General features: G+C 41.7%; 2 protein-coding genes across 4 annotated transcripts in view; one reads left to right on the top strand and one right to left on the bottom strand.

The window, feature by feature from the left end:
* IGF2BP3 (insulin like growth factor 2 mRNA binding protein 3) overlaps positions 1 to 11662 on the top strand; it is a 113646-nt gene extending 101984 nt beyond the window's left edge. For all 3 annotated transcript variants that reach the window (XM_085050920.1, XM_085050921.1, XM_085050919.1), the window contains 4 exons: positions 3773 to 3847; positions 6751 to 6882; positions 8000 to 8113; positions 9036 to 11662. In XM_085050920.1, the coding sequence (XP_084907046.1) occupies positions 3773 to 3847; positions 6751 to 6882; positions 8000 to 8113; positions 9036 to 9137 (423 nt within the window). In that variant the 3' untranslated portion in view covers positions 9138 to 11662. The remainder of the gene's footprint in view (positions 1 to 3772; positions 3848 to 6750; positions 6883 to 7999; positions 8114 to 9035) is intronic.
* Positions 11663 to 14627: 2965 nt separating this feature from the next.
* On the bottom strand, positions 14628 to 21451 carry MALSU1 (mitochondrial assembly of ribosomal large subunit 1). Its single transcript, XM_085050922.1, has 4 exons — positions 21223 to 21451; positions 19455 to 19633; positions 16622 to 16703; positions 14628 to 15430 (listed from the first exon to the last, which is right to left on the bottom strand). The coding sequence occupies exons 1-4, from the start codon at positions 21449 to 21451 to the stop codon at positions 15252 to 15254; spliced, it is 669 nt and encodes a 222-aa protein (XP_084907048.1). The 3' UTR covers positions 14628 to 15251.
* Between the last annotated feature and the right edge of the window lie 2253 nt (positions 21452 to 23704).

Below are 23704 nucleotides of genomic sequence, written 5' to 3'. Positions count from 1 at the left end.
TGCTCCTTAATGGTGCAGTGCTGAAAGGCTTTCTCCCTGCTTTAGGTAAAGTGAAAATTGGTGAAGTAAATTCCCCTTCTAAACACAGCAGCACAGTTGAAGTTTCCTACTCTTGTGGCTACCCTTGCTCTGTTCCAGATGGATCAGTCTGGGCTGTCAAACTCAAATGAATCTATGCTGAATTGTTCGTGTTGTAACTTCACCCATGTGCCTCAAGCTCCTGCGGTCCATCAGTTCTTAAACAGCATGTTTACCTTGTTATCAGGTTTAACATCTAGCTTTTTGTGTATTGACCACCTCAGCGTAGCTAAGAACAAGATGGTTTGCAGAGGCTGACCTCTAATAGAAGGTTAAGTTTGAGTTTTAGTCAGTTTGGTGAAATCTTAATTGGCTGTGTACAGGGGTTAGTACAAGTTGCAGTCATAGGAAGACCTTGGCTTTTGTCCACTATTGCCACTGTAACCACAAGTATCTTCTCAAGATGCTTGAGCATTTTTTTCTTACAAATTACAGCATAAAATAGCAGAAATTAAGATAATGTTTTGGTCTAAATTAAAAAAAAAGAAAAAATTTAAGAATAGTGTTTTTAAAGTAGTGTTTAGCTTTGTTATGCTGTTAGATGGACATTTTACTGCACAGATAAAACAAATGTTTTCTTCTTGGCCCTCTTTATTTTTGTTTCAGAGGGGTGACATGTTTAGTGAGTGCTATGGCAAGGATATGCCAAATGTCTAGGTCACAGGGCAGGAGCTAGCTATGCTGAGTTGAGCTTGGTGAAGCCAGTGAGGCTGGGCTTGGCTTGGAAGGTATTCATCTAAGGATGCAGAGCCAAATAATTGGGTCTTGTGTGTGGTGTACTGCTTGTTGATGCATTTACTGGTCAGTCAACCAATGACACACTGTTCAACTCCATCCTTTTTTGTGCAGTATGTTAAATAGTTATACTACCCAGATGGTTTACATTCATTGAGCACTGATAATCATATTTTTAGGGGTAAAATGAAACAGAAGAAAGTGAGAGGTGATGATATTTCTTTATCAAATCTGCCTTGCATGGGGGTGTGATGCACCACATGTATTTCCTCTTCCCCTCTCTATTCCCACAGCTTGTATCTAAAGATTAAGCAGTGCATGGAAGTGCTAGGTGGAGAGAGAAATGTTGAAACAACCTGGACCTCCAAGAACCCGTCCAAACTAGTTCTTCAGTTGGTCCTTGGAAGAGAGTTTAGTGGAAAGGGAGTTTCCAGTGTTTCTCATGCATCTGGCTAACAGTGGCCTCAGGCTTCCTCTACTGGCTGGCACCCCTCTACCCCATGCATTTAACGTTTCTGTATTAATTTAAATTCAGATAAAAGTGTTCTGAAGCTCTGAAGCTTTTGTTCCTTCAGCAGGAATAAAGTAAAGAAACTTTTTAAGAAAATAAGATTAAATCTTAAACAAACTGAACAGATACAGGGTAAGCTTGCTAAATTAGAAGTTGCATGTGTGCTTAACTATAAAAATAATGCAACTTCACCTGTAATCTGGCAGAACAATGTGGAGCATCATGCTTGCTTCTGTGTGAAAGTATTAAATATGGCAGCTGGTAAATTATTCAAAACTTCTGAACTTCCCTCTTGTTGACCACCTGCCCTCTGTCAGAATTTTGGAGGGAAACAAATTGTGAATCAAGGAATCTGTGCTTTTAGCTAAGAGTTGGGGGGAGTGCTGCCTTAGTCACTTTCAACTTGCCAAACTGCAGTAACCATACTTTGTGGAGGAAGTAAGTCTGTGCATAATGCTTGTTTTGAGTTGTGCTGTAGCTTGTTACAGCTGAAAGCGTTTTATATCCTTGTGCATCTTCTTTGTGCTCATGCTGAGCTTTGTAGTTCTGGTGAAACTCATCAGCTGTGAAGTAAGACTAAACTGCAGAGGCTCTGGGGTTCTGTATGAGGCTGCAGTGTCCAGGCTGTCACCTCAGAGGTGCAGTGGCTGTTGCTGAGCTCAGGTTGTGTCCCAGTGCTGGGGGTCACTGCTTGGCAATGCAGGATGCAGGGATTCCAGCAGACTCCATTGTTTAGGAAAAGAGCCAGGCGGAGATTTCAGTAGCCTGTTGCCCACCCTGTACTACACTGCTGGGACCAATGGTTGTGAACCATTGTCATCTCCTTGGTTATAAGTTCTTTCCAGAGCAGTGCTTCCTGATGAAAGATGAACCTTATGGGGTTTGGGTATATAGAGTTTTCAGCGTGTGGCTTGGCATATAGAAGATTGGCTGTTTTCTGAGATTAAACAGCTTTACATTCCTAACCAGAAGTTAATTTCACCACTTGTGTACCATATGTATGTATACAACTACGTTTTCCAAGGGTAGACAGACAAAATTAACACAAAATTCTCTTAGGTTACCCCTTCAGACATTGTTAGTTGGTAAATGTTTCTTTTGCAGCCCTCAGCCATGTTTTACCCCAGCTTCTGAGAACAGGATGTTCTAAGATAAAATCAAAGCAAGACATGTCTCAGAACATTTAAGCACATATAACATGTAATGAAAGCTTGATGGAAAATATTTTTCCTAAAATGTTAATGAAGATGCTGGTGCTCATTAAGAAAACAAGAGGTGACTGAGAGACAAACTACAATGTCCACTTTACGCAAATGACAATTGTCAGACTGAACTCTGTTCAGTCAGCTGCCTGTGAACGTGCCTTGAAACTTTCCCCCTCTAAAATACTTGTTCCAAAGAATGAATGGATTTAGTCTGTGCTTGTTCTTACCACAACGTCATGACATATAAATGTACTGCTGTAAAGTTAATGTGTATTTTTAAATATATCTAATTGGAATTCATAAATAATGAAAAATAGATATGCAAACCAGATAACTAGTATGTAATGCCTTCTCCATCTTAGGGTACAATATGAATAATGTTATAAACTTTCTTTAGCAAAATTCTTTAGTGAAAATGATGCCTGGTGACTGGTAATTTGTCTGAAATAAACTACAGCTGTTAAATATGAATAACATCCCTATGCCAACAGCTGAGACGAAATTCTGTAGTGTTTAATATATTGCTCATTCAACAGCAGCTATGTAATACTAGATGCAACAATGGAAATGTCAGTTGTGATAAACAAAAGATTCATTCGGAATGTCAGAGGCTAGTTTGAATTATTCAATGCCACTGGAGTCTGAGAAAAACACCCACAGAAATCTTACTGTTGTGGTGACATGAACTGCTAAAGACCCTACAGGCATCTCTGTCTCAGCTCTGGTGGAGCTTAATTTTTATTTGGGTCACACACTGTCCGGTATAGAGGAATGTTTTGGATCCGATTAGTTACAAGAGTAAAGTGATCCTCTGTTCTCAGGGGAATGGACGCAAGTTTTTGCTAATGAGCAAAACTTGTTAGAAAGACTATTCAAGCTAGTGGGTAGGGATGAGAATCTCAGTATATTAACCAGATTTGTCTTTTTGAAGGCTACATGTCTTACATCACTCATAGCCACATGAAAATGTCGTGTGGGATTCTGCCATATGCGGATGAGTAGCTGTGTCTTTAATTTTCAGAAGTAAATGTGCTTATGGTGGTTTAGCCAGTTTCTCCATATTTCATTACAGCTAATTAATGCACTTTAAAGAGAACAAACCCGTCATGACTGAAGTGTGATGTTGCTGCTGTAACGAATAATTTTTCACTCCTGAACAGAATGTGAGACTGAAATGGGGAGGAGGTGCTTTAAACTATTCCTTCAAAAGACAGCTACCAATAGCTATGTTTATCCATTCCAGATTGCCCCTGCTGAAGGTCCAGATGCTAAGCTGAGAATGGTTATCATCACTGGACCACCAGAAGCTCAGTTCAAGGTACAACATATAAAAACTTGTCCATATGTAGCAGCCTTTGGACCGTAAGGGATAATACTGAAAACAAAACCCTTGGTTTCAAGAACACCTTATTCAGAATTTTAGTAAACACTTGGGGTTTGCTTTCCTTCTGCTGGAAGGTGTCTCATAGGAATATGAGTAATACGGTACTATTAGAGGCCACATTCTAGTCACCTGAAAACTGGTGGGTGGTTCATCTAAGTAGGAACCAAGTCTAGCTTAAAAATATGGCTGTATTAAACACCTACATTTCCCTTCTATCTACAAGCACCTCTGAGTTAAGTCTTTTATTCTGTCTTAATATGTGCAACAGTTTTGTGTGCTTAATTGAAGTAACAAAGCTGACAAGTTGAAATTGAGTCTTCCCAGGTTGCTGTTTTGTGTCAAATGAAAATGCTTTTTCGGTAGCTCTATGGATAAATGCAAGATCTCTAACGGTATTTCCACTACAACTACAAGGAGATACTCAACCTGATTATCCCATCTGTGTTCAAATTAAGTTCCAGAGTGGCCTTCTGCCTCAAATGTCAAGGGATAAACCTAGTTACCCCAAAAGGAGTTGACCATGCTAGGAGTGATGCAGGCAGTGCAGTGCGGCAACCTGGCATCATCACAGATGATGCTTGCAGCAGGTAGAAAGTCATTTGAAAGTTTATATCCTGGCATCATCTTCTTGCCTTTTCTCTTTGTTGACTTCACTTTTGCTGCAAGGCAACTTGCAAGAAAGAGGTGCACGAACTTCAGGGATATCAGTTTCCTTAATGCCTTTGAGATTTTTTTGAAAATTATCAGGGAAGGTATTTTGCAGTGATAATAACAAACTAGATGCATTTGGGATCGTTGCTCAGTTACCATATGCATTTGAGATGCTATTGAAGGCAAAGCATGACTTTAAAGCTCTGTCTCCTTTATATTTTCTGTGTGCATGTGAGCTTGGCCACATGGGATGTTTCACATATGGGGTACTCTTATGGCCTGGAGTCAGCACAAGGTCAGATTCTAGCTACTCTTTCTTTTCATCAGATATCAGTGGACTTACCCTCAAGGAGTAGCGTGCCAAAGGAAATTTGAGTATCCCTTATCCTGACTTTTCATACAGGCAAAGGCTTGTCCTCAGGTTTCCTCCCCAAAATAAACTGGGATTCCCACTGAGCTCTTCTCTCCAACCTGGATCGTGAAAGGAGGAAAATGTCCCTTTTCTGCACCCCATATGTAGGTTAAAACTATATCAATCAGTCACTACTTTAAACTTGGGCTCTGCTTGCAAAGGTGCATCAACGTAGTAGCACAGTCAATGCTCCCCAGTATGCTGGTTTTGTGAAGGAATGGGATTATCCCTTGGGCCTCCATTCAGCTCCAGACCTCGTAGTCTTTTAGCTGCTCTTCGAGCAATGCCCTCTTGACTGGGATGGGCTGAGGCAGAGCCCAGTCCTTCCTTTTATCACCACTGTTAACCTGGAGCTGGCCTTACAGCCAGGGCCAAGTTTCATTAGTGCTCTCCTCAAACTCGGATTAAGAAGGGTCTCCTCTCTTGGGACAGTGCTTGTTGGGGCACCAAGAATGTAAACTGGTGCTCAACAACATGAAGGGGGAATGGCTGCTGCTCAGATGAGTGATGAGCTCTTGGAGAAGCAGTGTTATCCCAGAGCCTGTGTCTTTGGCATCCTTTCCTTACTCCATTGAGCTCGCTTTTCTCTCTGTGGTTCATGTCCACAGCAGCCACAGTGGCTGCATCCCTTTCTTCCTCAGCTGCTGTGGCCTGAGGATGTTGCAGTGTGCAGGGCTAGTTGTTAGCAAGGCAATGGGATGAGAACATGCCACTGTTCAGAGCCTCTGCTGCAGTGTGCCCTAGAGTTCAGGCATACCTGCGACACCACTATCCATGCATGACCATGTTGCCTTGGATCTGAGATATGTGAAAGTGAAATGGAATCTGGTGTAGACAACACATTTCAGCTACCATTTTACTGTGAAGGGGCTGCAGCCCAGTTAAGTTGTTTCCTTTCCTAAAGACATTTTCAAGAACTGAAAGATTTGAAATGTTGGAAGACCATCTACAATCTTTTTTAAAAAAAGTCCACATCCCATCTTTCTTTATAATTAAGTCGTAATGTATCTTCTTTTGAAGCATCAAGGAGACACAGAGCAGATCTGGTTTCTCAAGAATTCACTGACGAGAGGCTGTAAATAAGGAAACAAATGTGTTTAAAAATCAGCAAATTCCCAACCTTACTCTCAGTGGACATTCTTCTTGCTACCTGGCACTTGTGTATTTCCCAGAAAAGGGAACTGTGTGCTGGTTGGAATAATACTGTTCCCATGGTACTGTTTAGATCTGGGCAGTTTGCTTCTTCACTTTGGAAAATTGAGCAAGTTCAAATTTATTTATTTTTAAACAATATGTTGTAATGGATTGTAAAAGCAAGCTGTTTGCTCCAATTGGAGTCTTTATCCCATTACTTCTTGGGGGTGTTGTGGCTTTTTTAGTTTAGCATCCTTAAAAGAATGGTTTTCTGAGTCAATTAACTGCATTTTGTGCTTCTGGGTGTAATAAAAAACTTCAGCCACAGTTCTTCTCTCCACCACTCTTTACCTCTACAGAAATTCAATATTTTCTTTTAAAAGCAATGTTTCCACTGAAAAGCAGAATAATAATGATCTCTGTTCAGTTGCTGTGTGGCTCCCTGGTTTGTCAAGCAGTCTTTAAAGCTGGACAGTGGAACTTCCTAGTTCGATACAAAGACTTCTTTTAGAAAAATAGTGTATTTATTAGGGAAAACACTTTGTCAGGATTGTGTACTAAGAATTCTCCTTTCTGTGGAATTTCTTGATGTTAAGTAGATTCCAAGAAGAGCATTCTCTAACTGAAAGCAATTTTGCAGGCTCAAGGGAGAATCTATGGAAAACTTAAAGAAGAAAATTTCTTTGGACCTAAAGAAGAAGTGAAACTTGAGGCTCATATAAAAGTGCCATCCTATGCTGCTGGTAGAGTTATTGGTAAAGGAGGCAAAACAGTAAGTAGCTGAAATAAAACTTAGTGTTGCTCAATTATGTTTCATATTTTGGTTTGTATATATACATAAAGCTTAAACTTTTAGCTAAACCAATTCTTTGATGTTACATTAAAGCAGGAGCTATTTTCTCAGCTGTACTTTTTAAGGTTTCCTTTCTTCTACTGTGGAGTTGAAGCCAATCTTAGAGTGATTTATTTCATTTCTAAATAAGTGGTAGGAATTTAAGACATGTTCAGACCTCAATATTACAAAAAAAGTGTATCCATCTTTGTTTCAATTAAATTGGCGGCATTTCTTAGGCTCAGTTTGTTGTATAAAATAACATCACTGAGATTTTTCAACCCTCAAAAGGTGCTGGTGCTCTGCTGGTGCTCTGGTAATTTCATATGGTGTTAAGTCTGGAGCTAGATGATATTTGCAAAGACATGGCTAAGTCTTGGGTGTCCATCCTGAGTGCAACAGGGTCTGTAGCTTAAGTGTCAGGAGACAATGTGGCCTCTTCTATTGCTTGCAGCTGTTAAGAGCTTTAAGGACAAATATGTCTGAGAAGCTGTTCATCTTAAACATTAATTACACAATGATATGCATTTCTAAAATAAAAATTAGTGTAAATGAGACAAAGACTAACATTACCTCTACTTAACACTATGGAAGCCTGATAAGCTGCTGAAAGTAATTTGAACAAACAGAACTTCATTGTTTGGTCTGAAGTTCTCCATCTTGTGGAGGTTTTTGAAGGAAAATTATATAAATACTCTGCCATTTTTCTTCCCTATATTATATGATTTTTCTGACCTTACACTTTTAAACTCAACTGTAAATACTGTGGCATCTATTTGCTTTTTTGAAGTCATGTGTTTAACACCTTCTGTGTGTTGTATTTAGTCTTTAAAACACTTCTACAAACCCAGAGGACTTGGTGCTAATTTATGTTAAGAGACACAAGAGGCTCATCTTGTGGAGTGCACACTGCTGCATAAAGATGCTTTCTGTTAGTGAGGGGTTTTAAAAAATCTAACTTTGAGGATGATATTTCAGTGGTTGGTATCTTTGAGATTTGGTGGTTGTATAATATTTGTTGGTTTAAAGTCTTCTGACTTCTACTGTCTGTTCATAGGTAAATGAGCTTCAAAACCTGACAAGTGCAGAAGTTGTAGTCCCTCGTGACCAGACACCTGATGAAAATGATCAGGTGGTTGTGAAAATAACTGGTCACTTCTATGCATGCCAGGTAGGAGGAATGCAATGATTTCCTGTATTGTCTTGATGTTTCCATGGTCTTTCTTTTATAAGCACGTGTAGGAGCCAAGGGATTGAAGACTTTTGCTCAGGATACAGGAAGGACTACTTGTCAGGCTCCTCTGGTTGTCTTGCTGCCATAAACTTTCCTCATGCCTGTGAGAGAGGTTTATAACAATACTGCACTTTTATATATGCAAAACAGTTGCTTTAAATTCTTCTGTCAATTTATACAGGCTCTGGCACTGCTAAAACTTTCAAAGCAAAAGAAAACCCAAGTTGTGATTGGGCTGAAATTCAGAAGGTACAGAGACATGAGCCATTCCATAGCATCTGGAAGGAACTGCACCCAGATATGTAATTGGTGCACATTGCCCAGTCTGTTAATACCATAAAGAAAAGGATCTCACTATTCCTTTCTTCACTGAACTCAGACTCATTCCTTTTGATACTTTGCTACAGGCAACTTGTAATTCAGAAAGGAGAGGAGAGGGCTGGGAAGACCTGTCTCACCTTCTGGATACCCTAGTGTACAAAAAATTTGTACACTCTTTATTATAACAGTGGTTCTTATAAAACATTAGTATTTCCAGAGGAGCAAAATGAAGGTCTGTAGCTTCAATAATCTCAACACTGCTAGCCATCTTCCTATTCTTATGCTTTCTATATTACAGATGTGAAAACTCACCATGCAAGTAGTTGTGGTAGGTGGAAAAGAGAAGAAAAATCAAAATTTAGGTTGTACATCGTGATTAATCCTGAGTGTATTTTAATTAACAAGCAATCTTGTCAGTACTAGCAATTTAGTCATTCCAGATTTTCTTAATCCCAGTAGCATCTCTTGTTGGTTGTAAACAGCAGTCACTGCAGCATGGCATCATAATGGGTTGTTTCTTCCTCTTTGTGTCCTTCAGCTTGCTCAGAGAAAAATTCAGGAAATACTGGCTCAGGTAAGAAGGCAGCAGCAACAGCAAAAAACATTGCAAAGCGGACAGCCTCAGCCAAGACGAAAATAAAGGTTTAGGAAATGGCCCATCAGAGACAGATGCCAGACCAAAGACAGACTGTGCGACAGAGCGACGGGTGGTGAGCACCTGTTGAAGTTTTATGCAGAAGATCCACCAAGCCAATCACCTGTTCGAGGACCAGGCAACCGTTGAACGCTGTCTCTGAGAATGTATTCTTTAGGCTCTCTCAAACTTTTGAAACCCAGCTTTAAAATAAGGACCCCTTCACTTCCCTTTTGTTCTATTCTCACAATTTAACATAAACTCGTTAGTCTTTTTTATTGTTCTTATTATTCCCCAACAATTTTAGAACTTGGTTTAATGAAGCTTTCTCTTCTGAGTTCACTGGTTAAAAAAAAAAGAAAAGAAAAAACCAACAAAAAAAAAAAGAAAAGGCATTGCTCTTATAGGTCCAGTAAAAGAAGAAACACATTTGGAGGGTGGGATTGTGGGTGGGCTAGGGTTAGAGCAAGGGTATTGACAAGAGTTTAAGTGTTAGTCCCAATGTTGAAACAAGTGGCATTTTTTAAAAAGAATTTGGTTGCATTTTTACATAACACTGCCATGAATAACCTAAGGGAAGTGTTGAATGGTGTTGGCCAGGGCATAAAAAGATAAATATGCATTTTACTAAACTACCTCAGGCATTTAGTACCTCAATGAGAAATTGTTCCTTTTTTGCTTTTTTTTTTTGGTATTTTGTATACTTTATAAAGCTAATAGTTCTTGAGCATTTTATTTTTTTAAAAAAAATTAAAATTTGATCAGCCACCAGCCAGGAGTACTACAGACTTATCGGGGAAAAATATAGTAGAGCACTTCTAGCTGCTGGCTGATGGGAGTAAGGTGGGTAAAAAAAACACAGCCTCAGATTTCCTGAGGGCTTCAACACCATCATTTGTTTAAAAAAAAAATTCAGTGAATGTTCAAAAGATAGTGAATGATGCCAACATTCTGATAGCAGCAATGCCGTTTAGTTTTCTTTTAAGATGGGATGAAAAAGTTTGTGACGGTACTTTTTTGGGAACAGGACAAGGAAGTGATGGCAAGAGGCTGGGGTTGGGGGAAAAATTTAGAAGGCTGCAAGAGGCTGAATTTTTTTTTTTGTGCTACTTGATTGAATGCATGAACCCTTTGTGCCTTTGACCATCACTACCTAATAATGCTACATTTAACCATTTGCAGCCCATTTGGACTTTGCCATTTTGTTCAAAGAGCAAGCTTCATCTTCAGTTTGATAGAACACTTGATCTGCTAGAGCATATTTGAGGCCAGGAGGGTCTCTGCTGTCTGCAGATCACATCATACTGCTTTCAGTTACCACGATGGGGGAAGGTCAAACAGTGTTTGATCACATTGAAAGATAATGAAAGGCTAAGTTTACATATCCAGCCGCTGTTATGGGCCACACTAAGCCACTTTGAAGGTTTTGAAAATGATTACAAGAAAAAAAACAAACGAAACAACAACCTCTCTAGCCTGGCTTATAATAGATGCAGCAGGATTTATGCACGTTCTGCAACCAACCATTAGAGGTGAACAAAAAATGTCAAAAGGCAGGGATAACAGGAAAGTTACCAAATTTTTTAATTTCCAAATGTAATTTGAATGATGATTGTGGTAATAGTGACACATTCAAGTTTCTACAATAAACTTCAGTCTACCTCAGTTTAAGAAAAAAAATGTGGCAACACATGGTGCATAAAGACTGCTGTGTGTGTGTGTGTGCGCGTGCGCGCCTGTGTGTGTGTGGTCGACAGAGCCATGCTATTACCTCTGAACCTTTTTTTGTGATGTTTTTTTGTGCATGAGATGATCAGAATCACCATGCTGCACTGATTTGAGGGGCACAGCGAGCAAAAACATTTGTTTCATCATTTTGTTATCTACCTCTTAGGTTCATGTTGAAATAGAGGCATTACTACATAGACTAGATAATTTTCCCAAAGATCATTGTTGTACAGATTAGATAATTTTGAAAATGGTCTGAAGTGTTTTTCCTGCATCTCTTCTTTACTAATTGGTTTAAAAACCACAAACTTATGTTGTAGTTTTAGCAAAGAAAAATGAGTTTCTTTTCCTTTTTTGACAGTGACCTTCATCTAGCCTTTAGGATAATTTTTTTTCTTACAATGAGTTTAAAATTACTGAAGTATGAAAAGTACATAGCATTTTAATTTTTGTTGAGGCTTAAGTCAGTCGGACGTTCCTTTCTTAACATTTGAGAAGGATTTGATTTCATTATTTTCCATTAAAAATTACTTTACAGATAGGCGCTGCATTTACATCTGCTGATTTAAATACTATCATCTCTCTTAAATTTCTAGACTTAATATGGTATCTCATGTTTTTCTTTTCAATTGAGACTTGGTAATTTGGAGTATTTGGGAATAGCTAGAAAGTAAATACTGTAAATGATTTCAATATCCACAAAGTATGGATCATTTTTCATCTGTAATGTGCCCCCCAATGCAGCTCTACTTGCCAGATGCCTCTGAATGGAATAAAGAGTTTAACTCCTATCATCAGATAAAGTTGTGTGGTGTTTTTTTAAATTAATGAGGCATAGGGACAGACTGTCCTGAGTATTTACAGTGCTTTGATCAAGTTGGTTTTCTGTCCATAATAAATGGATAAGGATGAGCAGTAACCTACAGTATTCCATAGCTGCTAGGACAGCTAGGTTACAATGTTTGCACTTCCCAAAACAAGCAGGAACTTCTGTGGCTTGTAATTCATCTTCTCCCTCCCATCTAAAAATGCCATACAGTCTGTGGTGGTGTGTCTTGCTCTGTTCACTTAGACTGATTTGCTGTGGAAGGGATGTGGACTCAACAGTCTTGATCCAGGGCAAACATGAAGGAGATCAGAAATGCAGTAATTTTTTTTTTCTTTTTTGAGGGGGTGGGGAGGGTGGTGGGCAGTTTTTTACCTATTCTTTACTGGGGTGGTCTTGGAGTGATGAAGCTTTGTAATGAACGTGGCCCTAGAAACTTGGACAGGCAGAACCAGTCACACTGGAAAACAAAGTTGCTGGTAACCTCTGTCTCACCCCAACCACGACCACCCAAACACCACTTCCCAGTGAGGCAGTATCACCTCTCCATTTAGATCCTTAATGTTATTTGGAGTAGAAATGAGACCAGATGTTTAAGTGAGTGCTTTCACATGAGAGGGAGGGGTTGGGGAATGAAGGAGCATCATGACTTACACAATTCTGTATCTTGTCAAAGTGAACTGGAAAACCCAACTTGTTTTCCAAACTTGTGCACCCTCCTCCTACTTGTCTTCACAGCTCCTTTTCTGGGACCAACCAGCAGAAAGGGAATTGAAGAAATTATGTCTGTAGAAGGCACTGCATACAGTATCACATTTCATAGGGCACCCTAAGCTCATTTCTCCATGTCAATATTGAGCTTTCTTCTCAGAACCAGCACCCTGTCATTTGAGCAACATAAAACGTCAAGCCTTGCTCTGTACTGCTGGTGCATTTGTGATAGCTCAACCCCTGACTGTTTTAAGCATTTGCTTAATCATGACATTTTTATTTGCTTCTAACCTTCCAGAGCTTTTATTCTTAAGCTGCAATTTCCAAGGCATGCGCTCTTTGTATCAGTTTCCATTACATGGAGCATGTGTGCTGTGCAAGACAGCCTGGGCTTGATATGGCATTAGGGTGTAAGATTCTTAAACACGAAAAACTGTTGAGAAATCACTCAAACTGGGCTGTAACAGAGATTTTAATTCAAGTGATGGACACAAACACTGCGTGAAAATGAAGTTACTTGATGTAGTGCAGGATGATGATAGAAGTTTCACTTAGTGGTTTCTCCTGCTCATCTAATCAAGGGATCCTTCACAGAGCCAAACCTACCTGTCCAGGAGGACTGAATGCTGAATGTGCAGACTCATTGTACAAGCTGCTCAGTATTTGTATTTTTGCCAGAAATCACCTGATCTATGCAAGTGCAATCATTCCCAAATGTTTTCTTTCCAAAAGGGGTTTAGTGGTGCACAATAGTATCATCCAGACTGTCTTGGTTAATTCCTACATCCCAGCTTCTGAGAGTATCAGGCCATAGTCCCACCAAGGCTGGCAGGTAAATGTGGTTGGGGCATTACAGTAGCTCAGCAGAGATAAGAAATGCTTCTGTTAAATGGATGAGGACAAAGTTCTTTCTCTGGGCTGGCAGTTCTTTTTAATAGCAACTAGTGGATGTTCATAGAACTTTTCACAATATGCTTTGGCAGTTAAGTCAGTTATACTTTTTTTACTGGGTTTTGTGTCCTCTGTTATTTTCTTATTTTTGTCTTGTCTTACAGACTATTACCCCTTTTCACCTCTAAGAGTCCTAGCCTGTTCACACAGAAGCTGTTCCCTCTCTTACTGCTCTGGGTACTCTTTTTGTTACTGCTCTTTCAGACAGGGTACTGTGGTTCTGTTTACTAAATATGGGTTCATATAATGGTGTAATGTTTGCTGAACCTACCTCTTTTCATCCCATATTACTGATCCACAGCAGCAGTAAAAGGCAAATGTTTCAGGGAATGAGTCAAAGTTACTCCTACGCATCCCTCCTAGGAGGAAATGCCTGATTTAGAACCCATCAGGCTGTAAGAGACAGCCAAGGTTATCTTTCTCCCATATGATTACTTTCAAGTAGCCTCCTGAAACATTTTGAAAACCTTTCTCTGCCGTTAGATTTCGTAACAAAATATTTATTTTGTGGGCAAAGACGTTTTATCTGCATGGTTCTAACTACACTTAAAAAACACCCTTTGCTTAATTGCAAAACTATCTGCTGCCTTGCATCAAAGAGCAGGTGAACTTGGGGACAGTCATTCCTGAAAGAACAGAGCTTAGACACAACAAGAAAACATTATGTGAAAAAGAGGGAGAAGTGGGTTTTGGTTTGTTTGGGTTTTAAATGCACACACACACACACACTCTCCCTCCTCCTGAACAACACAGCTACAGGCACAAACACCAGACTCTCTTTGAACATTACAAACAGCAGCTGCAGGAGAAATGGCTTGCAGTAATTGGTGGGGCTATGAGGAGAAAAACGTGATTACCCTCAGCATCTCCTGTTTCTGCTTTCTGGTACATGGCTGAGCAAACTTCTCCAGGAGGAGATCCTAATCCAGTGATGAAACACCTGTCCTGTAGCAGAGAAAAGCATCTTGTCTTACATAGAGAAGATTGTTACCACCTTGAAGCTCTTCTAACTTGTTATCAGACCATGCACGTCAGGCTAAGAACACACTGCGCTGTGACTGCTGAAAGTGCTGAGCAGTCCATTAGCAGCAAGTAATAGTGACCAAGGGCTTCCTGTAGAACTACTTTTTCCCACTTCAAAGAGTTGAAGGTTTTCACTGCCATAGTGTGTTGTCTCTGTCCCTTTTCAGAAAGTAGGTGAGAGAAAAACTAGGAGAGGACCCAATTGCACACACAGAATTAGCTGAATGCTTTAACATGGAAACAAGTAATTGAAGCGCTTCAGTTTGGGGCTTTTTTATTATTATTAAAAACAGATTTGCCTTGGCTGAAAAACTGATTTACTGTTCTGATAACTCAAAGCACATTTGTCACTGCTGCTCTTGGCTTTTATGTTCTCAGTAATACCAGTCTGTTTTCTGTCCCCGTTCAGACCATGACTTGCTTTATTGTGACCAGAAGCATTAACACAAGAAGCATCATCTCAGCTGTACTTTTTCAGTTTTTCCTTGCAGCACTCCAGTCTGTTTTGCACTGCCACTACAGGGTGTCTTTCCAAGATATTAGAAAAACAATTACTCTAAAGGCTGAGCTTGAGTTCCAGGATAAGTAGCTTAAGCAGCTGTCTTTGCCCCACTCTTCTCACTGCAAACTCCACTAAGACAGTGGTTCCCCTGGGATGCTCTGATAGGATTCCTCCTTTGACATTTCATGGTTGGACTCTATCTTAAGGGCTTTTTCCAACCTTAATGATTCCATGATTCTGCTCACTTTAGCTTGTTCAGAACTCTACCTAGGCACATCCAATAAAAACACTGTTTTGTACTGATCAACAGTACTGACTACTCAGTTCCCAAGACTGTATGACTCAGGCACACTCATTCTTTTTCCACACAGTAGCTGCTTTAAGTTCTTGTCTCAAGATGATCACTGCTGTTAGGAGTCAGTCCCAATATAAAGTCTTTTGGCAGGGACTGTGAAGTCATCTGTGCTAACTGGTCATCGTAGGGACCAAGAGTCCACAGCTTCTCCAGCTCATAAAGTTGTCGTGTCTCTGGCAGCATGAAATGCACCACTATGTTACCTGCACAGAACAGAAAGTCACAATAAATTAATGAGAACTGTAAGGCACTACTACACGTTCAGCTGAACAGAGTTCAAGTCTTCCACCCCCTTTTTGGCTAGATGCAACATATTAGCTGATAGAGGTCTCTCATTGTGTTCTGCTTCCTGTTCTCAAGCAGTGTTAGGAATTTGTCAGTCCTTCAAAGGACTCCAAGACTACAGTTACAAGATATGAGGCACAATACTTTAAAGTAAGACACTATCACAGGACTCCAAAGAAATTATTACTTCTACCGGATGGAAGAAAGTCAAAAGGAATTTTACTTTAAAGAGTCCCCCAAGGTGACAGATGGGATTTTCAGCTTTCTTTGCCAACAACATTCAGCTAAAGCCAAGTAATTTTTCCAAGGCGTGTTGCTCATGCTTCTCAGGTGATTTTTGTAATGAAATAGGTCCAAACTTTGAGATAGTAAGTTTTTCTGGTTTCACTAACTGTGTGCAAACAACATGGAGAGTGCCAAAACCAGTGTTCATCTAATGCACTTTTTTGTAGTTATGCCCCTAAATTCCAACTGATTTTCAGTTATTACTGTCACTAATTATTATAGTTAAGTAACCAAGGCTTAACATCAGTGGCTGTAGTGCTCCTCACTCATACATTCACTCTTTTAGGTCAAAACACCAAGTTAGGGCGTGAGATTCTAAAGCTAGCAGTGAAGAAGAAATGCTTTTTGAATGCTGTTTCTTACACTTGTGTAGTTTCACACTTGCAGAATAAAGAATTAAACTTATTTCTTACAACTGAGGTTTTACCCCATGTCATGGTATGATCTGGACACTGAAAAAGTTGTTCAATAGTTCACTTCTAAGGCAGTGTACAATGAGCCCCCATTTACCCAAACACAGACTACAGAACCCTGAGAAAATTGACTGAAGTAGATCTGAAGTAGATTTTTTTCCCCCATTATTGTTATCTTTGATTTACTAGGACCTCTTTTAGCCACTGAAGAGTCGTTACTGCTTTTTTCTCAGTGCAAAAGATATTTAGTGGAAAAACATTTAATATCTCAATGAGTTCAAGCAACAATTGGAATTCCCAAACAGAAGAGTACTGTGAACTTTCCACAGCAACCAGGGTTCATGGTGAGAGGCTTCTGTCAACAAAGGACTCATGCAGAACTTTGTTTTTGTCAGACTCACAAATATTTACCAAAATCAATGCACAGCCAGTCATCTGTCTCTTTTCCTTCAATCTGAGTATGAGGACCACTTTCTTCTTTGAGATGCTTGTACTGACAAAAAAAGAATGGTAGAAAACTAAGTCTTTTGCATTTATATAAAAGCACTCAAACTTAACAGAGAAGCTTGACTTTGCTGAGTTGTTTTAAAGCTTTAATGGGTTAGATTACTTCATGCCTGTTCTGAGGTCTGCACAAAATTAAAAAGGCTAATATACACTTGCAGTACTGGGAAATAAGTACAGATTTCTCAGTGGGATTTAGTACCAAATCTGAAATCCTAATGCTCTGGATTCCCATACATTTGTCCAAGAATTTTGTAGGTATATTTTATCAAGACAATTACTAAATACAACTGCTTACAGCAGTCTTTCAGTTACTGGGTCCCTAGAGCTGCCACCACCACCAGGTTTTACTTCCAATACCTTTCACTGGTGGTTTACACTGGCAGGTTAAGGATGCAGAAATGGACATGCTGAGCTTATTCTCAGATGGAAGGGAGTGGGGTGAAAACAAGTTTCATCCCCTGCCATGAGGAAGGCATTCAAACCAGCCTCCTGTCTCTTGAGGGCACACACCTAACAGTGGCTGCAAGCTGGGGAAAAGCACGACCAGCATCAGTTCCACCTGGGAACCACTGTAGGAGAGGGGAGGGGGCAGCTCAAAGCAGGACTGCACACACTCAGGGAAAGTGGGCAGCTCCCCATGCAGCAGGGAGTGCCTTTCATAGATAGCAGCTTGAGAGGCTCAGTTCTCCCCACCCAGTACATGAAGAACCCAGGCACCCACCAGAGCAGGAGAAATTTGAACAACCAAAGGATGAAGCATGGTCACTTTCAGATCTGGTCATACCCTACCTGTTTCTCTACAAGGAGTATCAACAGAAATGGCCCTAACAGTCCTTTCTGCCATGGGAGACAGAACACAAAATAACATGTACCAGCATGGCTGTCTGGCAAATGAGTGCCACTTCAGTGGGAATGCAATTACCACAAAATGCAGCTGTTTCTGGTTGTTCCACACAATGTCAGCTGCTGGGTAATGACTCCGATTTGCAAACCAGGATGGAAAACTTTCAAAATGTTAACTCAAAACTAGTTCTACCTTCCTTTAAGACAGCTTGTGAGGTATCTTCAAAAGACTCCAACAGTCTGCTCAAAATGCTAAAAAGCCCTGTGTGCACTGCCATTAGCTATTATCAGGTTTCAAAGGATGATCTCTGCTACAAGTTTCCAAGTCTCATCTTTAGAGGCTGTATAAGGTGAACACATTACAATAAAGCCAAGTGTTAGCTTCTTCCTCTAACATGAAACCAGATGGGGATGTAGGACTTGGCCATTTACAAGCTCCTGAAAGCAAAGCAGGGAGATCTCATGTTACACCTGAGCACCTCTGTCTTTTACTGTGAGTAAATTGGAAGTGTTTAGGGATGGTACTAAAGCTTGCCAGCTGCCTGGCAGCACTGTGGAGCACCTGCTCTGCTTTGTATCTTAAGCTTCAGCTACTTTTTACCTACAAAACTCCTAATATGAGACAAGCTCAGCCACTCCCGAGTACTTGCTCAGGCTTCCCAGTTTCTCAGGATGCCCAGGAAGACAACATGTCCCACTAGAGGCTTTGCCCTTGCAAAACTGCTGCTTTGACAGCCACCAGAGGGTGCAGCCATGAAGCACAGCCACGTTTTTACAGGGTAGGTGGTACTCTCTGATCTCTCCTGGTCTGGGGGAAATATGTGAAGACCAGCAAGTTATACAAGCAGTAGAGTATACATTAAGCACTTAGATGTAGTATACTCAAACCACATTAATGCAACTTCCAGCTTAAGGCAACATTTTGGTTTGTGACAATTCATCAGTTCCTGCAAAGAACATAAGAAACTCCCCTAACCTGCTCAGAAAGGTCCTGAAAAGCTAAACCATCTCTCCCACTCTCCTTTCCCTCCATGAGTCTCACAGTTGAAACCAAAGAGACCAGAAGAAGAAAGTAAAACTGAGAGTGAAAGGAAAAACAGGGTCAGGGAGGGAAAGCAAGTGGGTGGTGAAAAGACAAACTCCAGGCTGAGTACAGACAACTGACTGAGGTAGGGGCTGGTCACATTCCTTACACTGTGCTTTTTAACAGCCGCGTGGATCTTCTCTGGCAATGATGTCTCCCTGCCTGAGTTTGGTCTTCATCCCTATGCTCTACCTGTAATTTTATTCTGACCTCTGTTTCTGGACTGAACAGTTCTCTTTCTTCCAAAGGCAAACAGTGCAGGATTTCTGTGCAAGGCTGGCTGCTGCTGCTTCTCCTCTCCTCCTGTACATGCACACCAAGGGGACCATTAACTACCAGTTTGCATTAAGTTCATGAGGGATTCTGTGCCTCTTAAGATGCTATCCTTTTTCCAGCCTTACCATACACCTGAGAAAAAGGAAATTTCAAGGATTAAGGTTTGAGAACAGTCAGATAAAGCTGTTTTGAATGACTGGGAATAGCTATGGCACTTGCTGGACAAGGATAAAAGTAGACACAGGTTGTCATCACCATCTCATATCACTCGTGTTCTAATCACCCAGCTGTAATTTCCTCACTGTTCTACATGCAGAGAGATCTGTTTCTAAAACATATCATCTACATTTTGTGTAGTGTTGCTAAAGGAAAAAACCCACAGTTACCTGCTAGATGTATTCAGGACTAAATGACATGACATCATCAGTTTCATCTTACCTGGTACACCTCTACACATGAAATCCTGAAGAAATTCCTTTCACAACATGTAAAACCATTCCCAGAACTCAGAGAGAGTACCAAGAACTGTCTTACCATTTTCAGCATGTAATGTGCCATTGCATGAAGATGTCGTGTTGAAAATCCACTCACAATTATAAAATAATCACAGTATTTTAATTCTGGGGGTAGCTGGATGACACAGATGTCCTTAGCATTTTCTTGCCTCAGTAGTGCTACAACCAAATCAATGTTGAACTTTGGAAGAACAGTATCTGGAGCACACAGAAAAAATAGCACAGTGGCAATTTTTCTTCTTAATTGCAAAACCAAACCATTTAAAAGCCATAAAATAACCATTAACTGAATTATAGCCTAAGCTAGTCACTCACTGTGGAGTTAGATTTGATACTGACAATGCAACATGAACTGCAGATTTTTCAAACTATTTTTTGCAACCACCAAAGCTGAGAACTAAGCAATCTTCCAGTTAACAACATGATCACTAGATGTAAGTTATCTAAATGAAGCCTTGGTTTATGCTAACTTTTTTATTTCTTGCTGTTGCCATTTAAAAGTCAGTAATATCATCAAACACTTGTCAGCTGAGATGAATTAAACCTAAGTACTCCAACACACATTATTAAAACAACAGACAAAGTTGAAAATATTTCAGAACAATGCTTTTCAACACTGTGATAATACATTGTGATGAAACTGTTCTAGAATCTTAAGTACATAAAATCAATATTTTGAAAATGGAGCTGATACAATGCAGTGTGAAGACATTTTTTATCTGCACACTGAGTAAAGCCACCTTTTTTTTCTTTTTCCCTAGCCTGATCTGCTGCAGAGGATTATGATATTGTAGACAAAGCTTTAGTCCCTCAGCAGTTTAAGGAAGCCAGCTTAGAAAACAGTAAATCAGTGCAACTACATTCTGTTCACACCATGAAATCAGTTTATTTCTAATTTGTCCTAATTAGGTAGATGCAACTCGTATGCACATTTTAGGCATAATTTGAATCTGTCAGCAATGCAAGTCTGCCACTATGAAGTGAACGTTAGTGCAGACTGAGCACCAGCACAAAGCCAAGCTTTTTATTTCCCAATATAAAGAAAAAGCCAAACAAAAGAACAATAGCTACAATTATACGCATGAATGGGGATATGAAATTGGATCAGATCTCAGTAAACTGAAGGCTTTCAGCTCAGGGACTCATGCACTCTTTCAACTTTTGGCTGCGGTCACTGATCACACATCTAGAGAATTAGCAGTGGCCACAGCTCCTCCAGACACAGCGGTTCCAGAAGTTCAGTATTTGCCTGGTAGCCACATGGGAAGCCTCCAGAGCCTGCCTGGAGGACGGCTGGCCTCAGCAACACCAGGTACACCTGCCACACTGACCGTCACGGGCAGATGCGGGCTGGAGGAGCTTTGCAGAGCAGCCACAGCCACAAACCAGCCCTGTGCCCACACGGCTGGTACTGCAATTACCCCCCGCGCTTCCCAAGCTGCCACGGGGCGACTGCGAATGCACAGCACAGCAACCCCTCCAGCTCGGCACCAGCTCCCTCACAGCAGCGCCTTCAGGGATCTACACACAGATCCCTCCACTCCAGCCCCGACTCCTCACGTTCCAGCAGGCTGCGGAGGCAATGCTGGCCCAGCGCCGGTGCCCTGACCCCGAGGCCCGCGGTCACGGCCGAGGCGAGTCCGACCCCACCGCACCGGGCACCGCGCGGATCCTCCGCAGCCGCAGCCGCGATCACGTTGCGGGGCAGCGCCTTCTTCGCCAGGCCTCACTCTCCGCTCAGGCTCCCGCCGGGCGCCCCCGCAGCGCGGCCCCGGGCCGGGCCTTACCTGCCGCCTGGCGCCGCTCCGCCGCCGCCCCCACCGCCCCGGGCCCGGCTCCGCCTCCCACCGCCGCGCAGCCCCGACCCGGCGGGACCCGAGGTGGCGGCGGCTCCGCCCGCGGGTTGCCCCCGGCCGCGACCCCGAGCGGCCGCAGGACCCGCCGCGCCGCCGCCAGCGCCCGCCACATGCCGGCCCGCGCCCCGCCCCGCCCCCTCCCGGCACGGCGCCCTGCCATTGGCCGGCGGCGGGGCACCCCCGGTTCTGATTGGCGCAGCCGGCTGTCCGTCGGGGCGCGGCGCGCGCGCGGTGTGCCCGGAGGGGCCGGGCTGTCACCGAGCCGGCTGTGGGGCTGACCCGGCGCGCCGCGGCTCCCGGAACGGCCTCGGTCTGTCCCAGGAGCGGGCGGTTGGGCACTCACAGACTCACAGAACCATAGAAAGGCTTGGCTTGGAAGGGACCTTAAAGATCATCCAGTTCTGAGCTGCCTGCCGTGGGCAGGGACACCATCCACCGGACCAGGTTGCTCAGAGCCCCATCCAGCCTGGCCTTAAGCACATCCAGGGATGAAGCATCCACAACTTCCCTGGGCAACCTGTTCCAGTGCCTCAGCACCCTCACAGTAAAGAAATTTTTCCTGATATCGAAACCATTTCAGTTTGCAGCCATTTCCCCTTTTTCTGTTGCTCCTCAACGTTGTTGTGGTCTCCCTTGCCCTCCCTGCCATGTACAGCTGATGTGTTGGGCGTTCAGCTGCACCTGGCCTGTGGGACTCTGGAAACATATAAATATACCGGTTAACCTGGGGTACACCCTGAAGAGACATGTTTAGTACCATGGCTTGAGAACATCGGACAGAGGATAGTTGAACAAGCATCAACTTTAAAGATGGTTTCCCAAGTCCAGATTTGAGAGGAAACATAATTCCTACTCTGTAACCACCACTGTACCGTGCTGGGTTGTTGGGCAGTGGCAAAGTACAGATATAGTACATGGGCACTGCCATATAAACCCAAATCAAGTATCTTAGCTCAAGCCTTGTGTCCCATTTTAAAGGCTAAAATTTTGCCCAAACTGCACCTGGTTTGAAACTAACACATTTTTCTCTGGGAAAGTGTGTTTTCTGTTTGAAAAATTCTTGCATAGTGTTAACAGGCACAGGGTGGTAGTCTCTCTATGCTTGGTTTGCTATGGACAAAGTTGTCAAGGGTTGAGAAACTATGACCTGGGCATGTTTAAGCATTTCTATTTAATGTGGGTGAAACATATTTCCCTCCACCTCCTTGCCCTGGAAATCCTGGCATTAACAAGGACATTAAAATAAAAGAATTGCCATTCAGAATGTTTTTCCCTCTCTCACCAAGTATGATGGTGAAACAATAATATTAAGGTTTAAAAGGGATAGTCATGGATGGTGGGCAGCACCAGTCTTTCTGGTGGTGCCTAGCAACAGGGTGAGGAGCAGTGGCCATAAACTAAAACACAAGAGGAAGAACTTTACCTTAAGGGTGGCAGAGCACTGGAACAGGCTGCACAGGGAGGTTGTGGAGTGTCCCTGTCTGGAGACTTTCCTAACCCACCTGGAGCCATTCATTTGTAACCTGCTCTAGGTGACCTTGCCTTGGCAGGGTCTGGACTAGATGGTCTCCAGAGGTCCCTTCCAACCCTAACAATTCTGGGGTTATGGAATGCTGTGTGAGTTATAAAGACTTGTAGTGATAAAAGTTTGTCTTTAAAGAAAATTTGACTATGCTGTATGAGGCTGGAGATGATCACTCGTACTAATAAGCCACAATGGTTGGATGTCTCTTGCAAAGTTTTGTTTGATTCCTCTACAATTCCTTCAGGGACTGGTGTTTTTTAGCCTTGGTTTCAGCTTAAAAATACTTTCGGTAAGAAAAAAATGCCACATCTGATGAGCCTTAATTGTGTGCTATTAAAAATATTCAAGAAGAAAAGGGGGAGGAACAAAACAAGTGCTTTGAAATAATAGCTCAATTTTAAAAGTAGTTTTAAACAAACTTGCTACCCAACTGATGTTTCCATTTTTCTTGATGACATGTTTGAAAAGATGTTCTTTCTATAAAGATGATGTACATTTATGTTTGGTGTCATTCTTGATGTTATTTCTCCAAAGGGAATGCCTGAAGCCTGTCTTGTAACATTTGCTGACTTTCACAAATCTGTTGTTTGTCAGCTGTTCTTGCCTTTGAAGGACGTGAAGTTCATTTGTATCCTGATCTGTTCTGAAATTGTGTCATCTGGGTGTTAAGAAAGTCTTCTTGCTTCTCAGGTTTGTGGGGCCATTGCTCTGAGTACACTTGAAGGGAGACTGCAAAATCAGCTCAATAACCAATGGTAGAGCCAAGTGTGAACTGAGGGTGAGATAAATCCAGTGTTTTATGGAGGTAGACACTGTTTTGATCAATAATTGGGCAACTCATCAAGTTGCTTATCTCATAGTTTCTGATTCTGAGACAAAGAAATGGAC

Source organism: Lichenostomus cassidix, chromosome 2, assembly GCF_008360975.1.
Source record: "Lichenostomus cassidix isolate B80296 chromosome 2, HeHo_3.0, whole genome shotgun sequence".
NCBI lineage: Eukaryota > Metazoa > Chordata > Aves > Passeriformes > Meliphagidae > Lichenostomus > Lichenostomus cassidix.
The sequence above is the reverse complement of the archived record's forward strand: the minus strand, read 5'-3'. Positions and strand labels throughout refer to the sequence as shown.